The sequence below is a fragment of the Nematostella vectensis genome, chromosome 2, assembly GCF_932526225.1.
Source record: "Nematostella vectensis chromosome 2, jaNemVect1.1, whole genome shotgun sequence".
Taxonomy (NCBI): Eukaryota; Metazoa; Cnidaria; class Anthozoa; order Actiniaria; family Edwardsiidae; genus Nematostella; species Nematostella vectensis.
Window position 1 is genome coordinate 4,955,345 of NC_064035.1, and position 24,842 is coordinate 4,980,186.

Genomic DNA, 24,842 nt, shown 5'->3' on the forward strand with positions numbered 1-24,842 from the left:
ACTCAAAGCTCGATTTTCGGAATTCGTTCTCGGCTTTGGAAGTGCTAGATCTTTACTGACATTACGGAGATTGTATTCCTTTCCACAGTCACTAACTCTCGTGAATTGGTGCTTCAGGCTTGGTGCTGATTTACCATTTATTATTTTATATACCAAATTGGCTTTTGTACGTTGGCGTCTAAGTTCAAGTGAAGGCCAATTCATTTTTTTTAGGATGTCATGTAACCTGATTGAATAGTCATCCCCTGTAATTACCCGGGCTGAAGTTTGTCTTTAAAAAAATTACCACTTTTTAGCGACGGCGATGCTACAGCCTGTTGCTTACAACAGTTTTGCTTGTAATTTACTTAAAAATTACAGCTTTTTCACATCTGGAGAGTGCCTAAGGACATCATAAAGTCCATTTGGGCATAATTAATGCTGTGCTCATGGATGTTTGGACGCTGAGGTTGATTCAATGGGATAATTTCTTGTTTGGTCTTCACCGAGTGAGAAAGGAATTTTCTAGTGAATGGCCTCATCTCCAATGTGGACCATCTTTGCTACGCAACCTTATTCAAAAATTGTTTTCAGGCTTATTCTGGGTTCTTTGGACCTGGAAATGTTTTGTTTGGCTTTGGGGTAAAGAGACTTAAAAAAACTGTTATGATTATGGGGGAGGAGTTTTCCCGCCTGTCTGTCAAGGTGTTTCCAATACTCCCATGATGCAGTGCAGGCATGCAATTTAGATCGTGACTCGCTTCAAATGGAAGTTTTAGCATTGATTATTGTGGCTGATGGCTGTAAAATGGGACCTGACAGAGCGCAATAAACTGCCATCAGCCCTTGAGCGCACAACACATTAAAACAATTATCATTTGAGTTTATCTATTCTTTTCACAAATTTCCCCCCAAAATGATATCTCGTTTAGCAAACGGTATTCCGATACCCTGGGTACCAGAGGCTTGAGCTTCAAGCTCCTAGCAAAGAGCGGCAACTAACAAAGAGCGACAACGAGAAGCGAAGACGGCGTGTACACGGCCAAAAAGTAGGTCAACTATGCTATGCTATACTATGCTTTTTCCATATGATTCCTATGAATCAACCCTGGGTACGCGCCTGAAGACCGGTATGTCAGTAAACGAGAAATCTTAATTAATTCAACTGTATAAATGAAATCCCGCCTTTTTCTGTCGACCAGCGCTCAGTTTGTCAAGTCTGTCAAGGGTATCAAAGCCTTTGGATAACAAGGAAAACTGTGTCGATGAAAACGAAATGGTTTAATCTACCGCTTGACCTGTCCTTAATATTGTTCTAAAAAATCAAATCGTTGTTGTCGACTTTTTCTTTTAATTTTATTCGCAAGGAATCGAAAGGAATGTGGTTCCGCCCCTATTTACGTAGTAAGGCCACCTTCAAGAGGTTAAAGCAAGGTCACTGGTGGTTAGCAACAGACCCGTGTAAAATACACTAAAACACTAGTAAATGTTTTGGAATAAATGTTTTAAATTTTAATTGCTAAGAACCTTTTTTGAATGAGCCGTTATTTGAAGCTTTAGTAGAATACAGGCGTGGATAACTGATCCTCGCATACAAAGAATGAGAGGGAGATATAGCCAAATGCGTGAGTATCTTGTCTTTCTTCTTTTTTTGTGTTTAATGATTACTGGTACGAAAGGCAAAAATACATTGGCCGACGAAGAGGCTATGGACGAGCTGGAAAAGCTCTTGAGTGCCCAGAGGATGGAAGAGAATCTTAGGTAAGCAGTGAAAACACCTACGTGTTTACCAAATGGCTTTGTGGCTGTCATTGTGCGAAAACTAGCAAATAAAGGACCACAATGAAACGCTTTAGTATTCAATTAATATTGTGATGTCAAAATAAAAACAATTTATGTCCAAATTTGTAAATTATTGTATACAAAAATTCAATTCTTATAGACAGTTATTATAGCTATTCTTTAAATTTCGTTGATCATTTTATTGTTTCTATTTTGCACAAAATAGTTACCAGAGTTGCACAGTACAACTCACGCTATCACGATCTAGTTCGATTGTTCTCTTTTGTGTTTCCTGACATTTTGACGATCACATTTTCATGGTTGATGAAAACCACTTAAAAAGAACAACTTTTCAAGTGTAATTTATTACAGAACTTGTGGTAGAGCAGAAAATAAAACTGTCCTAGAAATTTATTTTGAATTGAACACTAATAAACAATTTAAACGAGGTTCTGGTTTATTAGTATATTATCATTAAAAAAGGTTGATGAAAAATTTGTTGGCTCGGGTAGGTAAATTATCTTTTGAGACTTTGACAAAGGTTTGTATTCCCTTACTCTCTTTCAAAGAATGTGGTTCCGCAACCATCAAGAGGTTAAAGTAATGTCACTGGTTGTTTAGCATCGGGCCCGTGCAAGAAACTAGTTAATAATTTTTGGATTAAACAATGTTAAATGTTTTAAATTTCTTATGAAATAGATCGGGGTTATTTTAACGAAAAAGTTAGGTGAGTACCCCAAAAAAATCCTCTCTCGAGCGCGCACATCTCTAGTTTCGCCAAAACAGATCAGTACAGAACATCACACTTGCAAATCGGGGGTTCACTCATTCCTTGAAGGTAGTAGAGCCAATTAGCCTTTTTTTTACTGAACACTTGAAATATTAGGGGGTTCACCTATCCCTTGTAGTCGAGCAAATTAGCATTTTTTTACTGAATACCCCGCTTGAAAAAATGAGGGGGTTTACTCATTTTTTGTAAGTCGAGCCAATTAGCCTTTTGTACTGAACATCCCGCTTGAAAAATCGGGGGGTTAACTGATTCCTTGAAGGTAGCTTTTTTACATATGACTATTGCATGGACAGGTACCTGACGGAGAGGCCCCATCACGCAGGCTCCCCCCGGAACACGTTATTAGCGGAGGAGATTGCGCGGAGATGGCGAAGTTATGGCTTTGACAAAGTAGAAATGCCTCGGTATAATGTACTACAAAACCTCCCGATGGAAGAGGATCCAAGTTTTGCTGCGATTGTGGACGATAAGGGAGCTATTTTACATCAGTTCCAAGAAAAAGAGACCGTGAGTGGAGAAAGGGCACGCTAGGGCTACACATGCGGGGTCATGTAGGCACGGTCACACATGTGGGATCATGTAGGCATGGTTACACATGTGGGATCATGTAGGCATGGTTACACATGTGGGATCATGTAGGCATGGTTACACATGTGGGATCATGTAGGCATGGTTACACATGTGGGATCATGTAGGCATGGTTACACATGTGGGATCATGTAGGCATGGTTACACATGTGGGATCATGTAGGCATGGTTACACATGTGGGATCATGTAGGCATGGTTACACATGTGGGATCATGTAGGCATGGTTACACATGTGGGATCATGTAGGCATGGTTACACATGTGGGATCATGTAGGCATGGTTACACATGCGGGGTCATGTAAGCACGGTCACACATGTGGGATCATGTAGGCACGGTCACACATGTGGGATCATGTAGGCACGGTCACACATGTGGGATCATGTAGGCACGGTCACACATGTTGGATCATGTATGCACGGTCACACATGCGCGGTCATGTAGGCACGGTAACACATGCTTGTCATGTAGTCATGGTTACACGTGCACTGTCATGTAGTCATGGTTACGCATGCGCTGTCAAGTGGTCATGGTCACACATGGCGGTCATGTAGTCATGGTTACATATGCGCTGTCATGTAGGCACGGTCATACATGCTTGTCATGTTGTCACGGTCACACATGCGTGGTCATGTAGGCACAGTCACACATGCTTGTCATGTAGTCATGGTTACACAGGCGTGGTCATGTAGGCAAGGTCACACATGCGCGGTCATGAAGGCACGGCCACACATATACGCGATCACGCAGGCACAAGTGCAAGTGAGTTATACAACACAGAAAAACACGACTCGCGGCGCATTTACGTATCACGGTATAGCGTGACTTAACACGGCACTTTTACAGACGTATCGTAACGCATGCACGTATGATAACGTACCATCCACTAGTCAAACACAAACATCCCAAACAATCGCATGTGGTTTGTCACGCAATGCACTATCACGCGCGGTTCATATGAGGAAACGCTGTGGTAACGGTTTTTATCATCAGCATCGCATCTCACGATCCACTTGCGGAGAGTTAAGGCGCGCAACGCCCTTGAACTTGTTGTAGTTGGTAAAGTTCTTAAAACAGGTGCACGATGGTGTATAACATTTACCACCACAACTGCTCGTAATATTTCACAGATGCTGCGCTGGGTCTACTGGCTCCAGTATCCGCACTTACGCTTTGTATGATCACGTTCGTGCAATGCATATTTTCTATTTCATTGTATAGCCGCTGACCACATTTGAGCGCAAGCACGAGCCGGAGGTGATGCCCTCGTTCCTGTCTTCCCCGCTGAATGCAAGTGTCGATGGAGACGTCGTGTATGTAAATTACGGACGCGATGAAGATTTCGACAAGCTGAAAGAACTGGGCGTGTCTGTTAAGGGAAGGATCGCGTTTATGCGAATGGGACGCGTTTACAGAGGGAACAAGGTTCGTGTCATAGCGTAACCCAAGTGTATCTAGAAAAACTAGAGGGTCTACAATTCTGATTATCGAAAGACCACAAGGCCAAAACGACGTAGAAAAAAAAAGCATAAGTAAATGCCTTTCCAGAACTGCAAAGGTATTTTTTAAACAACAAGGTGAAAACTCGCCATGTATCGAGTACGAGCAGTCTCTTAGAACATAAAGTTTGATTACTTATATTGATACTTGTTTTTATGAACGAGAAGATTTTTGTCGTAGGTTGTTGTGGCGCTGTTCTATTGTTGTAGCATCAATTATTTTTCTTGACTTTTATTGACACCGTGAAGGTACGCAGCGCCGGATATAATGGCGCCATAGCAGCTCTTATTTATCAAGACCCAGAGCAATTCGCGCCCGAAGGACCAAACAACACGTTTCCAAACTCTTGGTGGCTGCCGGATACTGGAATACAGCGTGGCGGCGCTGGGCTTGGGTCCTGGCCGGGGGATCCGCTGACCACAGGGTACCCGGCAGTTGATGGCATTTATAGGATGCCCGTCAGCAAGCTTGGTCAGCCAAAGATCCCGTCTTATGGTCTTTCATACGGCGACGCGTTAAAAATTCTTAAAAGAATGAAAGGCAAGTATTTAGGGAAGGATAAGTAGCGACGACGGCGACGGATAAGAGGACGAAACAGAGTGATTTCTTAGAAGTTTTAACGTTTAAATGGAATTTAAATTTACCCTGGGTACCAGAGCCTCCAGACTCCTCTCGTCCAGTGACGCTCGTCGCGGCATTTTGGCTGAGCGTCACTAGACGAGAGAAGTTTTGAGGCTCTGGTTTCCAGGGTAATGTTATGACATAAATATCCTCGAAATTTTTAAGTAATGCGGTTTAGTAAAGATTAACTTTACAACATTTCACATATTGCCTTAACCCTGAAACAACAAAAGCGACTTTCGCCAACGGAAAACCTTGAACAAATATAGCCTACAAATTTTCGTATTTTCAGCGTTAAGATTAGACCAAAGTAAGCTGTCCCGGCAGCTCTTTGTACTTGACTATTAAATGAGCCAGCTTTAACATGAGCCAGCTTTAGAAGACTAAATTTTTCAATGTTAAAATTGTTAACTCTTTCGCGCAACCGGCTTTAACTTTATATTATCACGAACGTGATCCTATCCGTGACTGCAAAGAAACCCAGGCTTTAATGATGATTGCTCTCCGTCCACAGGGCCTGACGTACCGCCACACTGGGAGGGAAAACTAGACGTTCGGTATAGACTTGGCCCAGGCTTCACGCAGGAAAACACGAAAGTGCACTTGACCACTAAGTCCAAACGCGTCATGCATCCAATTTTTAACGTCATAGGGACTATCCGAGGTCGTGAAGAACCCGACCGCTACGTCATTGTCGGTAACCACAGAGACTCTTGGGTCTTCGGCGCCAGCGATCCGTCCAGCGGTACTGCTATTCAAATGGAGGTGTCACGTGGTTTAGGCGAACTTCTCAAGCGAGGTTGGCGACCAAGAAGGACCATAATCCTGTGCAGCTGGGACTCTGAAGAGAGAGGAGTCAGCGGCTCCACGGAGTGGGTAGAGGAGCATGCGCAGATTCTAAGGAGACGCGCTGTCGTCTATTTGAATATCGATACAGGGGTCAGCGGTAATTTCTCGCTCAATGTTGATGGAAGTCCACTGATAGAGAAGATTCTGGTTGCTACTTCGAAAGAGGTACGAAAACTATTCAAGCGTGCAAAGATGGCTTACAAGTCTGCTCTTAACTATAATGCTAATCCCTTTTTACCGACCACGAATAATGCATCTCCATGAAACACGATAGATTTAACATGGCTCCATACACTCACTTTTTTATCAGCTTCAACATAAGTAGAGCAAGGGTCGGGCGAAATGGTTGGGTTGTTTGTTAGACTGAAAGGCAAACTACCTTTTTTGCTCAACCCTTCACTAGTCCTTCAGCCAGACTCTCGGACTAAGTACTCCTACATGTACTGGTTCAAATGTCAGTTTGTAAGGTAGATGGCTAGGTTTTTCACATAATGCGGGATCATATTCCGAATTCTTTGCAGGTGCAAGACCCAACCACCAAACATGCGGCTAGTATGTATGACGTCATCACCGAGCGTGACAAAACCAAACTGCGTGGCGGTGTTCCTGTGTGTGACAACCTCGCACTGGGGAGTGACTACGTAGCGTTCTATCATCTAATAGGCGTGTCCTCCGCCGACTGGTCCTACATATTCGGAGATAAAAAGCACAAAATAAGGCGATCCTACCCGCTTTATCACTCAATCCACGACAACTTCGAGTGGATGAAGCGCTTTGTTGACCCACAATTTCAGATTCACTTGGCTGTAGGGAAATTCACGAGTAGGATGGTGATGAAGATGGCAAACTCAATCGTCCTACCATTCAACGCGACAAACTTCGCCCTCAAATTGAAATCTGAGATAAATGAATTAAAGAGGCTACCTGGGTTAGACAAGAGCCCAGTAGATCTTAGATGGTTGATTAATGCTACAAATGTATTTGTAGATAGAGCCGTGAAATTTGACACAGCCGTAACCCACATGGTAAAAAGTGATTTATTGGCACGCCGGAGAGTAAATGACCAGCTAATGCAGGTAGATCGAGCATTTATAAATACGCTGGTCCAGACATCTAGGCTTTATGACCGCCACGTGCTATACGGACCGGACTGGACAAATATCTACAAGGGCGTGTACTTCCACTTGGTCAAACGAGCTATTAGGGACGCTGAAGCGGGCAAAGACTCCTGGGATGCAGTGGAGAAAGAGGTGTCTGTGTTGACTTTTTGTTTGCGGTCAGCGGCTGAGATGTTAGAGCCAGAGGAGTGAAGTACTTCCCTAGCTAAGGTTGGGTCAGGCACCCTCCCTACTCCATTTGCTGCCAAAAAGAGGTTGTTGAGCATTCTCACATAATCCCTCGTATCTCCTAGCTCACATCAGCACAGTCTCTGGGGGGTAGTTTTAATCGCAGATTTGACATATAAACTCTCTCTCTCTCTCTTGCGGTCCTTTCTCCCTTTTTCCTCATTCTCGAGTGTAAATTGTTTTATTGATTGTTTCATCAACGCATGCGTTTGGATTTTATTATGGTGTATACTACAAAAGTAGGCTGATACAACAATACGACTTGGATACTTAATCATCTTATGTTTATTTTCTATGGAAAATATCAAAAAATATAAAAAAGATACCTTTACCAGATTTGTTGCTCATCGATGATGACATGCATATTAACGACCCTCCATAACTATTAATCAAAGGCCTTAATTACATTTTCCGGGGTAGAAATAAATTCCAAAACTCTAAAAACAGCATTTTCTGATTTTAACAATTCATTGCGACTTTTGAAAGCTTCATTTATATAAAAGGCATTCGGGGGTTGTTGGGGGATATTTTAGTGTCAATTTTTAAGGTGTAAAAATATCTTCCTCTGAGGAAGCTATCCATCGTAGAAAATGCATCTTTTTCTTGAATCACTAACACAGAAAAAAGAATTGAGAAAAATGAAACGCGCGACAAATTGTGTAAATTTATCGCGTTTTTTTCTCATCTTTGAAAGGCCAAAAGCCTATGACGTAAAATGGATTATAGCTATAGTTATAGTGAAAATCTCTGAAAACAATTGTTTGATAATTTCCCTGCATTTCAGCTTTACAGGGTTTTACGGTCCGAGGTGAGGCGCCTGTTAATAGCGAGGTGTCCGTTAGTCGTGAATACATATCACTTAGCCTGCTAGCCGGCTCTCATTGTGGGGTATTCGGAAATGTTTTATTTTCGAATATTGGGAACCCTGTTCGCGCGCGAAGGCCGAGGTGCGCTGGGCTTATAGACAGGAGAAGTTTAGTCATTCGTAACCAAAAATGTAATGCATAGTCGAGTCTTCAAAACAACACAGTCATCTCTGCTTGAATTAACTTGACGAGACTTGGTCTCACTACAAATTGCTATTTATTCCTAGTCTTAACTTGGCTTTGTCCGTCTAGTGATGACTGCATTGTTTTGAAGACTCGACTATGCAATTTGTTTGGGCCCTGTGTTGTGACATGTATGAGAAAGATTCTACTGCCCACCACATTTGGATATAATAAAAATATATGTATAATCTTGTTTTTGTTGTAAATACCATATCACAACACTGATTGGGGCAAGAAAGGTAAGATGCATCATTTCTTGAGGTGGGGGTGGACTTGAGGTGTGCTCCATTTAAGTATATGGGGATTTTCCTATCTTTTACAGTGTAAAAGTCCTACAAATACTATCCCCGCAGCAGAGATAGCACCGAAATAAAATCCAAGAAAACTGAGAATGCCTTGAAAATTGCTAAATATTTCTTGAACAATTTTTGGTTCACTGCTCTCAATCTCAAGTGCTATCACTTAGGGGTAAATATATAGGCGGTTACCAAGCTATCCGATACCTGACCCCAAACTTATCAGACGCTGAGTTTAATGATGCTCGATTCCGAAGATGTTTATTCGGGAGTTTCCGATTGACAGGTTGGGTATGACCGCTGCAAGGCCGCGGACTCGACCACAATCTATACGTCTCCGTGGGAAATTGCTTCCCAAAAAAAGTCCTTGATATCTCAAAACGGTCCCTGATTCTATACCTTGCCTACACGTCGACCTCACGGCTTAGATATTTGTCATTTGAAGACTAAGGCATTTTTTCCCGAGAAAGGAAAGCATCATCTACACATTTGGAGGTTTGTTTGCTTCTATTTTCATCGTAAAAGCTTGTACGAAGCTCTAAATTTTGGAGAAAATTGACTCGAGACTTGTTTTGATCGTCGCTGAAATCTACTCCGCATTTGTAAAAATCTTCCCCATGCCACTTTCCTCTCCTTACAGCTAAAGTTGTTCTTATTTGCATAGCTGCCAACCCCCAGACTTGAAAAACCGGGAGATTATTTTTTGGCTGGAGGGGAGGGGGTACGGGATGAGGGGGGGGGGGGGTGGGGATTAGCAAATCACAGAGTTTTGCTCGAAGATGTGTGTGTTCTTTGGTTCTCTTATTGTTGTTGGCTACCCTATCGTAAAGCAAAACAAAAGATGGTAAAATAAGTCTGTTTTTCCAGAAATTCATTTAACTTTGTAACAAATATTCTGAATAATATATTCAAACGATATTACGCTTGTACAATCTCAGTTTATATTTATTTGATAAAATATGATAAAATGGTGAAAACTTTGATCGAAATTTTCGCGATGTTCACTTTCGAAATAACTTTGCAATTACTTTTTGGTAAAACACTAGATTGACTTGACTAATCTGCTAATGGTTTGATGTCAAGAACATCAATTTCAACTACTTTTTGAGAGGCCAGATTTCCTCAACAATTCGCACGAAAATATGGTCAAACTTGATTGGTCGATATATGCAAGCATTTCAGTATTGCGGGAGTAGTCCTGTGGTCTACAAGAAACGCCTGGAAAAGGCTCATTTAAAGTTTCTCGAAAAAACCTCGAAAACGTCATAACTTGAATACAAACTATAAGAATTGCATAACTTTGTGGCTAAAATCCAACTTTTACTTCAAAAACAACTCGACTAATTAAAATTTTGTCATAAACCGGGAGATTTAAGGTAAAACCGGGAGACCGGGAGAGTTGGCAGGTAGGTATTTGTATTTCTTTTTTATTCTTCTGCGAGTTTCCATGCACTAATTTCGACGCTCCCTCCCACGGCAAGGACCTCTTTGGCTCTTGTCAAATCTTCGCAGCCACAGGTGCATAGGCATGTTTTTGCGCTCGCGGGGACGAGGCAATTTTGACGGTTGCCAAATTCATTGTGGTCAAGCATATTTCGACGACAAAAAGACGAATATTCTGCCGGATTCCTCTGCAATGAAGAATCGTGTGGCGCTGAGGTTTGGACTGGTTGGACTCCAACTATCTGTTAGGATGTCGCCGTGATTTGAGCGAGATTAAGCGCGAAGCAGAAGTGTGTTTTTGAGGACGGAACGTGAGTGAATCTTGAAAAGGGCGCTTCTACGATCAAAGAACACGCAAAAAGTAAACATAAACACAAAACTAGACAACACACGTCTTTTTAACAAGTTGTTTTTATTTTTCACTAATTTTGATTTTCGCCCTATGTTTACCGTAAAATCAATAGGGACAAATAAAGAGCTTGGGCTACCTGTGGTTGCAGTGGTACTTCTTAGGTATCCCAGTTCCCCTTAGTACAGTGGGTTAGTTTGACCAAATTCCTGACCTTTACCTAGCTACATGCCTCCTTACTTGGTCGATAACATTATTCTTTAGTAAAGCTTTCAACTATCGCATAACATAAACTAATTGAAATGATCATCGTGTCCCATCTATCCCTATCAGAAACTAGTACAGTCTAATATTTTGGCCATTAACTATTTCTTTCTATTGCTGCCAGCACATGCAGCTCTCTGTGACAATGGGAGTGACACATAAATGGTCTGATAAAAGCCTTTATACAATCACCTGATCTGTTAAAGCTGAAGTGTAGCTAGTGGTAAAGCTGGTGTAGCAGTCCTTAACACTGGGGATCATTCGATATCGGGAGAAAGTTGGCACCTTGAGGTTGAATACATCACGCACCCAAAAATTTTAATATTTACTAAGCTCTAAGCTGTCCATAGTAGGCTTGCAACTTGTAGACAAGGGCAACTTGGGGTATACTGGAGTGATTTTAGGGGTAATAAGTTTAGTGGCAACAATAAAAATAAAATACAAATTCAGTGATTAGTTGATGTTAGCCTCATGTAGTGCATCATGCATTGATCACCCTTGCAAAGCCAGGATTCACAAAAAAATGCTTTTTGTTGGTTGAGTTGGAAGCATCCGCCCCCTACCCTCACCCCTAGCTTTGTGCCAGAATTGAGAACAATCATAGTCCCAAGGCTCAAACATTGGTTTTTATCGTAAGAAAAATGGTTTAAATTTTCAGATCAAGAACTAGGACTTTTTGTGTCCCCCTCAGAAGACTTATCCAAACTTTTTGAGTAAAAAAATATCAAATAGTTTATTTAGACAAACACTTCATTGCCAAAAAAAAACACCCGGATAAGATTATCAACTAGCTCTTGAGGACAAAGGTGGAACATGAGGACAAGGTGCAACTGAACATTCTGAAAAACAATTTCAGTTTAAAAAAAATAAAACAACAAAAGCTGTAGTGTTTTTATTTGCTTATTTGTTTCATGGAAAAATCGCCAGCAAACAAAAAGTTTAAGTATAAAATTTTAAAATTTCAAATCTTGAATCTTGAAAAAGGCGCTTTAATACGACCAAAGAGCACGCAAAAAGCTAACATAAACACAACACTAGACTACACACGTCTTTTCAACCAGTTGTTTTTTATTTTTCACTAATTTTGATTTTTGCCCTATGTTTACCGTAAAATCAATAGGGACAGATAAAGAGCTTGGGCTACCTGTGCTCGACACAACTCGAACATGAAGCGATTTCCCCTAAGTTAGTGGGAAATAAGGTAGGCTAAATAATAACGGCAAAATTTTTGGGGTCGTAGCTTTTGGGGTCACAGGTTTTAGGTTTTAGGTCTTCGTTTTGTAGACATCCGCGTCGCTATCACGATTTTTTTCGAATTCAAAAGAAAGATCCTTGCCGCTCAAACGGCAAACGGGAACGAGTAGCCGATTAGGTATGGTTGGAAAGATAAATATGTGTGCTATGATTCTGCGAGGTTTATTTTGTCGTGCGAGTCTGGATTTCGAAACGGTCGGTGGATGGATTTGTTGAGCACTTTGGAATTTGGCGGTTGTCGGAGTTTGCAACCTTGTCTATTTTATATACATAAGGCGACGGGAAAAATTTGCAGCTTTAGAATGACAAATAATGGCGGGTTTGAGCAGCAGCAACGTCAAGCTACTTTTTTATTTTCAAATCAGAATATTTATCTCAACAAATTTTTCGCTCATACAAACTCTGTAATAAACTTACACTCGCCGTGAGCCTGGGCTACCTGTGGTAGATCCGACAAGGCTTGTCATTCGTTTAGCGGTAACGGCGAGAAACGTAGCGATGTTCATGGAACCAGGCACGGCTTATGTATACTTCATCTACGGGATGTATTATTGTCTGAATATCTCGAGTCGCGAGGAAGGCGCTTGTGTGTTGACCAGAGCTCTGGAGCCAGTCAACGGTTAGTATGAATATCTGAATTCATGTTATACATAGTATCGTTAAACAAATAATGTTAAATAGTTCTTTACACTCTGTAAAATAATATTAGTTGAATAAATGTTGAATAAATGAAGCTAGTATTACCCTCCTTGAAATATTGAATTCAGATGAGTTGCCAGGGTTTACTCAGGGGACGGGCAGACATAGGTCGCATGTTTATGATTTGGCAATCCCCCAGATTAAAGTCTGCTTAGCAGCCGCGCTAAGTGTCACGCACGCCTTCCCCACAAGTGGCTGCTGTAAACCGAACCACACTCCTTTCCCTTTCTCGACCAATCAGAATCCCGAAACAGTTCGCGCGCTATGCTAATTGCCTTAGTGCGAGTAAGCACGGCAGTGAGAATATCCAGAAAGTGTCGCATCTAAATTCAAGATTTCTTCATTGGACAATCATCAAAAGTTGGATATCAAAGCAGGGGCGGTACAGGAAGGGGGGGATTGGGTGGATATCCAACCCCCTCTTTGAGTAAAAAAAATCGAAATGTCACTTTGTTTGAAGACAATAAATGTCTGAGGGACGGTAGGTACTGTCCATTCTCCTTCGCCAGCTTGACTTTGCTGACGCGACAAATCCAATTCAGCGTGAAGAATTGTAAAATCTATGTAGCGACCTATCAAGAACCACTGGATCAGTTATAGGCCGTCTAGCCGGCCATTTATCCACCCCCCATTTTGAAGTCCTGGATCCGCCCTGGCAAAGCAATTGTTGTAGGCAAGAAATATTTTTTGTTAGTTTGCCTACAGGCTCAGGAACGGGAGTACTCTATGGTTTATGGTGCATGGCTCTGAAAGACGAAATGATCAATGCCCGGGGTGGGGTGAGGGGCGGAGGGGGACTCTCCAGAAAAGGGACGGGCCTGGTCGTCACATCTTTTAGGGTATAACACTTTCGACCAACTGCCATCCCTAAGGGGGAGTTGAAGGATTTTTTCCAATTTTGCCATTTCTTATGGTATAAAATTCGTGCGAAAAACGTCATTCAGGATTAGCACATTAGACAGAGCTTTTGCCATTTGATACACGTCCAACAGATGTACGTCCATAATCATGTGTGTCATAAATTTTCCCATGATTATTCGTTTTGTTAAAAAAAGCTTATTTCTAAAATATGGAACGAGCGTGGGGTCCCAGGAGAAGAGAGGAGCGGCAAAGACTGAGAATCGATCCATATCGCTAACAACTTTGGCGTATTTACTTCCGCTCTAATCTAAACGGAAAACAAATTGTAGTGATAATAGAGCTCTGGTAAAGTTTTCTTACTCCCTGAATACAAATTTTCGATAGCAAATTTCATATCATTGGGGCCGGTGTCCAGGGGGGGATCGGACGAACCCACCCGGCTTGAAGGTCCGCTCAGATTTAACAAAAAATATATAACGTTTAGCTGAATATACCGTGCACATTAATATGTCTTTAAAATTACTATAAAATATTTTTTAAATAATTATCTTTATTTTTATTATTATTATCGCTATATGTTAAAAAGCACCCTATTAATGACATTTTAAATATTAGATTGAATTGATTTGAAGTATTGATTGCCTAATGTAATTAGGCGAGGAGAGGGGTATACCGAAAATTTGGTCTGCTAAATTGGAAAAACGAACCACCCCGGGATTTCAAAGATTTTCACTTCTTTAACCCTGGATTTATTGCCTCGCCCAGCCTCATTATTCACTTACGTTAAGTGACGTAGATAGAAGGGCAATGTTATTATCGTGAAACCAAAACACCATTAAAGAAGTTTTGGACATGGCCAATAGACAATAACAAAAGCTATGGGAGTTAAGTTGAATCTTAGAATGTTGATAAGGGTATTGGAGAAGCAAGAGCCGTTTCGGCCGTGAAATAACATATTTCTCTATTCATATACTAATTTCATTTGTAGGCGCAACATGCTTGCAAAAACACACACGCCCTAATTGACTAAATTAGCAGGAAAAAAAAAAAAGAAATGACCATTTTTGCAATAGAGATCAGGATCATCGCGGGGGACTTATCTCTCGCGCGCTCATCCACCAGATAAAGGAAATCCCAGTTTATTGGGTTTCTGTCAGTCTTGAACAAGCTGCTTAATGGCCAAGGCCGCATCCTGACGTCAAAAGGGGTGATCCGGACCCGGATGTTAACATACACGTCTGTCCATTTAAGCGGTTATTTACTAAGCTCACAATTTCCCTCTTTGAACAAATGCAACAGCCACCAAACAACTAGCCAAACATTGGAGTTGATAAGACCTCCTCGTATCCTAGCGCATGTGGCAAAACAAGGCAATCAGATAGATCGCCTACGCCCTCCTCAAACACATGAGAACCCTATGATGATAGCATCAAGGGTTTTGTGCCTTCAAGAGTGAATACTATGGATTCGTGTCTTTATACCAAATGTTATAATATTATCATAGTTCAATCCATTGTCGAGTCTTACTAGTTTTTCTTAAACGTCTTATTTGTTTATGTCATTTGAGTGTTATTTTTATTTCCAGAACTTGTTCACTTAAATGTTTTCCGGCCTTCTTGCTCGAATGCTAACAATTTTTGTGTCATTATTTTCCATGTTTATCGTCCGTTTCTGAAATCAATTATTTTCCGGGCAAACGGTTTTCACTGTATCCACTCCCATCCTTTGGGTTATTTCTTTTCTAATGCATCGATGTGACATTTATGAGGATTTGACGGTCCTTGTTAACCTGTCACAATCAATCATTTTATCTGATACATTCAATAAAACAGGGACTGATCTGAGACAGCGAAATATCCCTTCCTTCCATTTATTCCTATCTTATTTCCATTTCTACAGTTCTATGATTTTAAGTACTTTTTAACTCCCTCGGATGATAAATGGTCGATCGGTGGTTCTTTTTTAGTGCACTTGTTCTCTATTTGTCATTTAAAGATGTGAGGTTTTGCATTTTGCGTTCACTATTTCGAGTTTGAATGCTGAACCCGGTTTATTAGCATGGTTGTTTAAACACCTGTTCCAGCTGTACAAACATTGTCAGCCAATCCCTTCAACCGAGAACCGTGGGCTATCGCTAATTGATCTTTAGCTTATATTTAACCATAATTAGTTTACAATCACAAGCAAAATATTATTGTCTTGTTCTTGCAGTGTGTAATTTCAACGCAGTATCAATTTCCGCTACCCATCGGTTTGCCAAAAGCCCCTGTGATATTTTTAATTCCGAATACTTGGTTAAATTGCCTGCGAGGCTAAGCACAGAGACACACGAAGGGCAACGAGCCAAGGAAGGTTCAACACTTCAACATCGTAAGTAAGTAGCATGTGCAAAAATTTTCTTCTTTCTTCATCGGGCCAAATTGTCCTCAATCAGCACGATCCATTCGATACTTTAAGCTTTCATTAACCTTTCCCAGTTTGATAGCGCGTAAATCGGAGATGTTGGTCAGAATGCCCTTAAACGCACCTTTAGCTTACCGTAACTCTCCAATGCGCTGATTTGACGGGAGACCATATCTCTCTTAGCATCGCCGTCAGATTTCGTGACGAATGTGTTGGCGGCCGCTAACATCTCTCAAGTTTCCATGTTATCATTTTGATTTATATTGCGTTAGCGGGGTATGGCATGGGAAATTAATAGATACCCTTTTTATGATTAAAAGTGATTTAGCCAAGTCGTTTTGGAATATAAAAGAACTTTACTTCATTAGGCATGAAGAAATCATCGAAATTTTGTAATGACATCAGTGGTGTAGCAATATGAATCTAATACTTCTTTCGATACTGAGCCTACGACACAATTTAAATGGATACTGTATTGAATGAGAATTTTCATTAGTACAAGCCTTTTTAAAAGGTTTTGTTTAAGGATGGATAGGGATGTTAGAAACTGTGTTTAGTTAGGGATGGTTAGCGATGGAAACTGTAGGTAGGCTTGTGAAACGTGCATTTTTCCCGTTTTTTGTCTGCTATTTAAGCCAGGGTGTGTACTCAGGTGGATCTCGATACATCAAACGGGACGTGAGCGACATGAAACCATTCCTAAATCTAGAAACCCACCAATGAAATCAATGATTTTTAAGTAGCGTTTTCCAGCTATAAGCACTTAAGAGTTTTTTTCGAAATTTTTGGACGCCACGTATTGATTAGCAGATACAAGATATGAGACACAAAAACTCTATATTTTTTTTTCTTAGCACTTGTTCTTTACTTTGCGCGTTTAAATTGTATGTTCTATCTATCGCAATTATTTTCAGCGTAGCGCACCGAGGAAGCGGAGATTACGAAACGCTGAGATATCTTATCTGCATCAAAAGGGCGAAAATTTGTAAAAGATACTAGTCTTAGTGAACAAAGCCATTGCCGACTTGAATCAAGCTGACTTGAAAAAAAAAATACATTTTTAACTTCATGCAATATCAATATCAAATTGACCATAGTCACATTTCATTACGAGTAGCAGAAACGTTGTTGTTAGGGCGGGAATTACGATTTGCTATCTTGAATAACGTATGTTTTCTTCAAGCGTTTAATCGTCAAGCCACAGTAAATCTGTCATCGCTTAAAAAACGTCATTTTTTTATTATAAAATTATTGTATACATATCGTAATTCAAGTGTCTGAATAATTTTTTGGCGTGTGTGAGGGTGGGGGGAACACTTTAGCTATATAGCGGTGGATACAACAGTAAAAACCCTTTGTTTCAATACAAAGACCCCGCATGATATGCGGTATTCAACACGGGCGGTTTCGTCATCGAATGTGTTTTACAAGATCCTGTTAGCTGAACTTGTTATCTCTGTCTCTTAAGTTTATGATCTCAATAAAAGAGAATTAAAACATTATGGGAATAACCCTGCTAGCAAAATTCGGACAGTCTCACTTCAGTGCTCGTTACAAAAGCGTTTTTAAAAAAATAATTATTACTGAAATTATCTTTTCATTTCAATTTAGGTACTTTAATGTTTAAACAAAATTTTCAAGCAAGGTGACCAGCACAACGAACGATACAACTCAACAGCTTCGTGTACGTATGCAGGCGCGTACGCGCAGAGTGCGCGCGCACCCCCTTTGGCCAAAAGGCCCAAAAATTTCTTATTAAGAAATCTTCAAATACTTTTTCCATATGATACTTATGCCTGCCTCTCCCCCCCCCCCCCACCCCCCAGCACCTTCTAACAGTTGTAAACATTTCTTGTATTTTCTTTCTCAGGAGCAATGGCCCTGTTCGGTCATACGCTCGTTGCAGTTCTTTTCTGCCTCGCACTTTGCCATGCGGAGACCAAGCGCAAGGCCGCTGACACGACAGACACCGAAAACGAATTAGACGCTTCTCCAAATGTGAACAACGACGACGACAACGACATCAAGAGAATGCCGACTGATACGAAAAGACAGGCTGGTGCACCAGGCCTCTGGGGTAAAAGAGACGCTGGGCCACCAGGCCTCTGGGGAAAGAGAGACGCTGGACCACCAGGCCTCTGTAGAAAAAGATCCCCTAAGCCACCAGGCCTCTGGGGAAAACGTCAAGCTGGTGCGCCAGGCCTCTGGGGTAAAAGATCTGCTGGGCCACCAGGCCTCTGGGGAAAGAGAGACGCAGGGCCACCAGGCCTATGGGGGAAAAGAGTTGCTGGTCCTCCAGGACTATGGGGAAAGCGTCAAGCAGGAGCTCCCGGTCTATGGGGTAGAGAAGCCGGCGCACCCGGACTATGGGGTAAGAGGCAAGCTGGAGCTCCCGGACTATGGGGTAAAAGAGAGGCTGGGGCCCCTGGACTATGGGGTAGAGAAGCCAACGCACCGGGATTATGGGGGAAAAGGCGAGCTGGAGCTCCTGGACTATGGGGTAAGAGAGAAGCCAACGCACCCGGACTATGGGGGAAGAGGCAAGCTGGGCCCCCCGGACTATGGGGCAAAAGAGAAGCCAACGCACCCGGGCTATGGGGGAAGAGGCAAGCTGGGCCCCCGGGACTATGGGGCAAAAGAGAAGCCAACGCACCCGGACTATGGGGGAAGAGGCAAGCTGGGCCCCCGGGGCTATGGGGCAAAAGAGACGAAGACGAAGACGAAGATATGGATGAAACCAATGGGGATCCACTTTGGGGCAGGTCAGCTGACGCCGGTCCTCCAGGTCTATGGGGCAGAAAGAAGCGAGCAGCTTCCCCTCAAAGGGATCTTTATGGAATAGGGCTATGGGGGAGGAATGCTGCTCTCATGACCGCCGAGGAACTCGACTTAAGCTTCAAGAATGAAGAGCAATCCTGACGCTACGAACAATGAGAACGTTATTACTATTATTGTTATTATTGACCCTGAAATAATTCCAGTTATCCCGGTAGCATGGCTTGTGATCTGTATTATAGAAAATTTTATGAATTTGGACGACCCGTAGAGATACCGCAAACTGCTGTTAGGGTCCGGTTTTAAATAGCGGCGTTACGATGAATTTTTAGGCTATACTGTCCTACCTTTTGAACCGCAGAGAATGAATAAAGCTTCAAGAAGCTTAAATTGCCTTTATAATTTGATGGAGTTATCACACGTTTGACATACGGGCATGGTTAGTTTACCAAATTTAAATCGGGGGAGGAGGGGGTGATTGTGAGGGCTGCGTTATACTTGTCTCGGTAATTTCGTCAAGTTGGGGGAAAAGGCGGTATCTCGATATTTAGAATCCTCTTCTGGCTCCGCCTTCCCACGGAGTGCCCCATGGAACGGTACACTCTAACAGATTGTGGGCACCCTACAAGATTATGGGGAATAGTCTCCCCGATTAATTAAGAAATAGTTCCACCGATACCCATAAAGAAATAAGTAATCTTGGGACTGTTCTCTCGAATCCCAAAAGAATATTTACCCTTATCCATGGAGGATTGAATCATCGTGGAACTGCTCCCCTATGTCACCATGGAGACTCCTCCTTAGGCTTAGCTCTTGTCGAGCGTATGTATCATGAGCTACGAGCTCGGGAGATTTGGAAACCACTCCCCGCCATATCGACGTTGTATTTTATTCGTTTAGACCCCGTTCTTTTCATGTGCGTTTTATTTGCCAAATGCAAACTAGGGTGAAACAATCGTTTCCGTTCATTTGTCTTAACTATGTCTTATTCTGGGAGGGACGAGTCCCCATGAAACCGTTCCCCGGAGGAATAAGTGCTTATACCTATGATCTACCAGTGTTTGACTTTTATGCCCTCACTCCTGGAGGATGAGTCCCGGTGGAACAGATCTTCTTATTGTCAGGAGATTGTCAGACTGTTATAAACAGTTAGTTCGTGCCTTTCCGGGAAGCCTCCCGAGTCCTTATATCTCGGTCGGTTCCTAGAAAGCAGGTTCAAATCAAGAAAATAAATATGCATTTATTCACTCGAACCGGCAATTATTTATCGTTTGGGAGTTTTGCATATTTTTTTATAAATTGCAGGTTTTGGCATTCAAGAGAATAAATAAACACACTGTTTGTAATTTAGGTGAGGTGTAAATTCGAGTATGGGACAATACAGCCGATGTAACATTTATCTAAATTTACAACACAGTCTGAAAAACGGGATGAAAGCCTAAGTAAAGGAAGACAAAAGAGTGACGGGGCGTGACGAGATGGGGGTGAGATGAGGGGTCGAGCAAGGGAAGACAACTAACCCAAGATGAAAGACAGGAGCAAGTATGAAGAAAAGTGACCCATTGGATGGGAAGGGATGAGAGACCATTGGGCGACGAAATGGGGTAGAGATGAGCTAACCGAAGAGGAAAGACAGGGAAGGAGGCACCGAGTCAGGGAAGAAAAGTGACCCATTGGATGGGAAGGGATGAGGGACCATTCAAGGGAAGACAACTGACCCAAGTGGCGTGACGAGAGGGGATTTGAAAAAAAGGGGTATATAGTCAATGACAATTGCGGCTTTACATTGTTTATTGTCCAATTAATTTACAAAAAAAAAACAATTATTCTCCCAATACACAGTAAGCACACTAGAAACTACCTTTCACAAAGTTTATTAATTGAACAATTGTGGTGTTAAAAAACCCTTCGCATACAAAGAAAATGTATGAACACACGACAGGTTTACTTGGATCGCTAGCTTGCAGGCCTACTGGATTTAGCTCATCTCTTCTGCCAGTCTGTCTGCCTTGGCAACAGCCTCCTCAATTGGACCAATCATGTAGAATGCAACCTCAGGTAGATGATCGAGCTCACCTGGGACAGCAAAAGCACAGGGTGTTCAAATCACGAACAGAGAATATTCACACAAAGGGAAACGCAATATGAACCAATTTTATGGTATGTGGTATGGTATGTAAATCTTTAACTCATATTTCTAGGTTATATTGTGCAAACATTGATTATTTCATTTAACAAACACTTTGGAACGGTTGCAGATGAGGGGAAGAACCAACTAAGTGGCACTGTAGTTTAGTGGTATAAATATTGGAATTACATACTGTCAGGAAGAAATTGGGAGAAATGCTGTTATTACATTATTTTCCATAAAGTTTAAACAAATTCCTGTATTTTCGAAGTTGACCAATGTCAACAATTTATACACCTATTTCAAATAACGCTGTACTCACAGAATCTGTGTAGAGTGGTTTTTAAAAACCCGTGAAATACTTTTTAGTTTACTTAGACCTAATACACTGTAATGTCTTTGTTCTCTTTTGTTCTGGCTTACCTATAACACTTTAACACATAGATTTTGTTGCAAAGGATTTTGAAAACCACTCTATAGTAACCTGCAGTGCTTCATTGGTATCAAGTAAATAATAAAAAAAACGTAAATGAAATACAAATCCAGGTTTCAAAAGATGTAGGATTCTCGTTTATGTTCTTATGATCATTCAAATGGCTTTCAGATACAAGGATTCAGCAATTTATACCCTACCAATTTTTAACAACCCCCTGCCATCCCAACACAAACTTTTAGGGCCAGTCCTGCAGTAGGCTTACTTCATAACAAACTAAATACCTTTAAGGATCTTGTTGAAGCCAACAATGGTTTCCTGCATGATACGAAAGACAATAAACAATTAGAGATGATAAAACCTTTTTCATCTAAAAGAAAAGGTAACACATATTGGCTGCAGGTAACACATATTTTAGTGCAAGTACTTTTTATGTAACAAATATGCTAAAACAATTACTAGGAAATAAAAAAGTAATGTGAAAGTAACAGGCAGGGGTTTCATTAGGCCCTGGCGGCCAGCGGAACATCCAGCTATTTTCCAAGGAGTGCTGGCTACTTTTGAAACCCCTGAGAGTAGTTAAATACAGTTGATTTATCCTCCTATCAAGCCTGATTGCCAATTAAATCATATTTAAAAACACACCAGGAAAGTTTATGTTGCAGAAAAAGATAACTTACTCAAACATTAAACATTGTACTTACCTTGAGAGGAACAAGTTTTCCATCATGACCAGTGAACACTTCAGCAGTGACAAAAGGCTGGGAGAGGAACTTCTGAATCTTACGGGCCCTGGCAACAGTGAGCTTGTCATCTTCAGACAATTCATCCATACCCAGGATGGCGATAATATCTTGTAGGGACTTGTAGTCCTGGTATAAGTATGGATCAACGGTTTAGATAGGATTGAAGAGGAAATTGGCTTTGGTGAAAAATCAAAACAAACCTGTAGGATCTTTTGTACACCACGAGCAATTTCATAGTGCTCAGTACCAACAATGTTGGGGTCCATAATACGAGAGGTTGAATCAAGAGGATCTACAGCGGGGTAAATACCCAGCTCAGCGATACCACGGGAAAGTACAGTGGTTGCATCCAAATGGGCAAAGGTGGTGGCAGGGGCAGGATCTGTCAAGTCGTCAGCTGGCACATAGATAGCCTACAACAGAATGAAAATTACAGTGAATAAACACCATACACATGGCTGTTGTAATATCTTAGCATACTAATCACATAATTATCCAACTAGTACATTAATACTATACAAGAAAAAAAAGTTACCTGTACTGAAGTAATTGATCCCTTCTTGGTGGTGGTGATTCTTTCCTGCATAGTACCCATGTCAGTAGCCAGGGTTGGCTGGTAACCTACAGCAGAGGGGATACGTCCCAGCAGTGCAGACACCTAGTACAAACCATTTTATAGGTTAAATAAGTATACACTGCATAACATTATTACAAGGTGTCTGATGCAAACCTCTGAACCAGCTTGCGTGAATCGGAAGATGTTGTCAATGAAAAGCAGCACATCCTGCCCTTCCTTGTCCCTGAAATACTCGGCAACTGTCAGCCCAGTCAGTGCAACTCTGGCACGAGCACCTGGCGGTTCATTCATCTGACCATACACAAGTGCCACCTAAACAAAATCAAGGTTAAACTTTGAAAAATGGATGTGTTGTTAATCTTTTTTTTGTGAATTTTCAATCATAGAAAGGCCCACATTCAAACTACATTACAGTTTTCGCAAATATTGAAATAAGGCAGATTTTTTAAGCCAAAACTTATCATACCTTAGAGCTCTTGTCCTTGAGGTTAATAACACCAGACATGATCATCTCGTGGTACAAGTCATTTCCCTCACGAGTACGCTCACCCACACCAGCAAACACGGAGTAACCACCATGGGCCTTGGCAACATTGTTGATAAGTTCCATGATAAGTACAGTCTTGCCGACACCAGCACCTCCAAACAGACCTGAGAAATATAAATTGTGTTATATTATACTACATGCCAGTTCAACATTGACGCGGCAAAAGTGATCCTTATTATCTTGCTTACCAATTTTCCCTCCCTTAGCATAGGGGGCCAAAAGGTCTACAACTTTGATGCCAGTCTCCAGGATCTCCTGCTCTGTGCTCATTTCTACAAATTCAGGAGCTTCTGCATGGATTGCTGCTCTCCTATTGATGTTTGTTAGCAGTATGTGTTAGAAAAACTAATTAATTAAGGAACTATAAATGTTCAATTCTTGTGATCTTACTTGTCCGTTTCCACAGGACCTCTCTCATCAATAGGCTCTCCAATAACGTTGATAATTCTACCAAGCGTCTCTGGACCGACAGGGATGGTAATTGGGCCACCAGTATCGACACACTTTTGGCCACGGATCAGACCTTCTGTACCATCCATAGCAATTGTTCTTACAGTATTCTCTCCTGAAATGTATTTAATAGAAATGGTTTGCCAAAACAATATCCACCACCCCCCCCCCCCCTGAAAAATTGTATCATCATACGAACTTCAGTATAGCAAGTGCTTTACTGACCCACCCCCGAAATGAACTTTACAAACTAACTTTGCACTATTAACTAGTGTAAATAACACTGAGAGTATAATTTTGTGGATTAAACAAGAACAGAACAGTTCATTTTAACAAACCTAAATGTTGAGCGACTTCAAGAATAAGCCGGGGTGTCCTATTTTCGACCTCCAAGGCGTTGAGGATAGGTGGAAGGTCTTCATCGAATTGCACATCTACCACGGCACCAATAACAGCTAGAACTTTGCCTACAGCTCCAGGTCGAGCGGCTGGGGGGGAGCTTGCCGACTTCTGACTCGCTTGTGCAGCGGCCGCCGCAGAAACCGGCTTGTTCGTTGAGACATAACGCCGGTTGCCTAAATTAAAAAAAGATAGCCTGTATTACTAAAAAAACTCGTACACAAACAAAGACATTACTTGGATTATTTCCTTAAGTTTGTGGAGTCTACTGAACCTCAGGATTCAAATTTTGACGTAATAAAAAGACATGAAACCTCTGCCCATGTGACACGGCAATCAACGTGTCCAGCTCACATTTGAGTCAAAGAAAGGCATTTTTTCGATGAAATCTTCAAGAAAGTGTATATTAAAATACATCAATATAACGCTTACAAAGTTGGTAACAAGCCGGTAGAGTTCTGTGCTGGGTCTGTCGTAAAGAACGAGCTAAAAGTGCAGGTCTGTTAGCGGCTCTTGCCGCACGCCGTAGTCCTTGAAGCAACATGGCGGCCGAGGAGGGAGAAGTGAGCGGCTTCCGAAACCTTAGCGGGTTTGCCATGTGACCTACCGATTTATATCGAGCGAGAAACGAGAATTCTCCGAAGGTGATCGTCGTGATTGTCACCGAGGAAAATGATTGGTTACTTCTTACTTCTACTATCCCACTGTTTTTCAG

The 24,842-nt window shown here is 41.6% G+C and overlaps 3 protein-coding genes across 6 annotated transcripts; 2 read left to right on the forward strand and 1 right to left on the reverse strand.

Moving 5' to 3' along the window:
- The first annotated feature begins 781 nt into the window (after positions 1 to 781).
- LOC5505695 (glutamate carboxypeptidase 2) lies at positions 782 to 8,691 on the forward strand. 2 transcript variants are annotated; one of them, XM_032374024.2, is made up of 6 exons: positions 782 to 1,604; positions 2,845 to 3,058; positions 4,360 to 4,563; positions 4,887 to 5,178; positions 5,774 to 6,273; positions 6,630 to 8,691. In XM_032374024.2, exons 2-6 carry the CDS (start codon positions 2,948 to 2,950, stop codon positions 7,416 to 7,418), a joined length of 1,896 nt encoding a protein of 631 aa, XP_032229915.1. In that variant the 5' UTR covers positions 782 to 1,604; positions 2,845 to 2,947; the 3' UTR covers positions 7,419 to 8,691. The 2 variants fall into 2 exon arrangements, with proteins under 2 accessions (XP_032229915.1, XP_032229914.1); XM_032374023.2 differs by having other exon boundaries at positions 783 to 1,740.
- A 7,170-nt stretch (positions 8,692 to 15,861) lies between these two features.
- LOC5505690 (LWamide neuropeptides) lies at positions 15,862 to 19,237 on the forward strand. Of its 3 annotated transcripts, none has more exons than XM_048723851.1 (2): positions 15,862 to 16,039; positions 17,943 to 19,237. In XM_048723851.1, exon 2 carries the CDS (start codon positions 17,948 to 17,950, stop codon positions 18,989 to 18,991), a length of 1,044 nt encoding a protein of 347 aa, XP_048579808.1. In that variant the 5' UTR covers positions 15,862 to 16,039; positions 17,943 to 17,947; the 3' UTR covers positions 18,992 to 19,237. The 3 variants fall into 3 exon arrangements, with proteins under 3 accessions (XP_048579808.1, XP_048579807.1, XP_048579809.1); XM_048723850.1 differs by having other exon boundaries at positions 15,863 to 16,043; XM_048723852.1 differs by lacking the exon at positions 15,862 to 16,039 and adding an exon at positions 17,636 to 17,756.
- Positions 19,238 to 20,620: 1,383 nt separating this feature from the next.
- On the reverse strand, positions 20,621 to 24,740 carry LOC5505694 (ATP synthase subunit beta, mitochondrial). The gene is made up of 11 exons (XM_001626387.2): positions 24,560 to 24,740; positions 24,067 to 24,303; positions 23,669 to 23,843; positions 23,467 to 23,588; positions 23,198 to 23,382; positions 22,885 to 23,043; positions 22,690 to 22,812; positions 22,355 to 22,567; positions 22,113 to 22,280; positions 21,693 to 21,726; positions 20,621 to 20,923 (listed from the first exon to the last, which is right to left on the reverse strand). Exons 1-11 carry the CDS (start codon positions 24,723 to 24,725, stop codon positions 20,826 to 20,828), a joined length of 1,680 nt encoding a protein of 559 aa, XP_001626437.2. The 5' UTR covers positions 24,726 to 24,740; the 3' UTR covers positions 20,621 to 20,825.
- Positions 24,741 to 24,842: the final 102 nt, after the last annotated feature.

What these genes read in the sequence shown, in the direction of transcription:
- LOC5505695 (XM_032374023.2), top strand. Translation starts at nt 1,580, where the DNA reads ATGAGAGGGAGATATAGCCAAATGCGTGAGTATCTTGTCTTTCTTCTT. An exon ending in AGGATGGAAGAGAATCTTAG is followed by an intron (nt 1,741 to 2,844) that starts GTAAGCAGTGAA and finishes TTGCATGGACAG; the next exon opens with GTACCTGACGGAGAGGCCCC. An exon ending in TGGTTGCTACTTCGAAAGAG is followed by an intron (nt 6,274 to 6,629) that starts GTACGAAAACTA and finishes AATTCTTTGCAG; the next exon opens with GTGCAAGACCCAACCACCAA.
- LOC5505690 (XM_048723851.1), top strand. Translation starts at nt 17,948, where the DNA reads ATGGCCCTGTTCGGTCATACGCTCGTTGCAGTTCTTTTCTGCCTCGCA.
- LOC5505694 (XM_001626387.2), bottom strand. Translation starts at nt 24,725, where the DNA reads ATGGCAAACCCGCTAAGGTTTCGGAAGCCGCTCACTTCTCCCTCCTCG. An exon ending in TGAAGTCGCTCAACATTTAG is followed by an intron (nt 23,844 to 24,066) that starts GTTTGTTAAAAT and finishes AATACATTTCAG; the next exon opens with GAGAGAATACTGTAAGAACA. An exon ending in CTTCAACAAGATCCTTAAAG is followed by an intron (nt 20,924 to 21,692) that starts GTATTTAGTTTG and finishes TTGCTGTCCCAG; the next exon opens with GTGAGCTCGATCATCTACCT.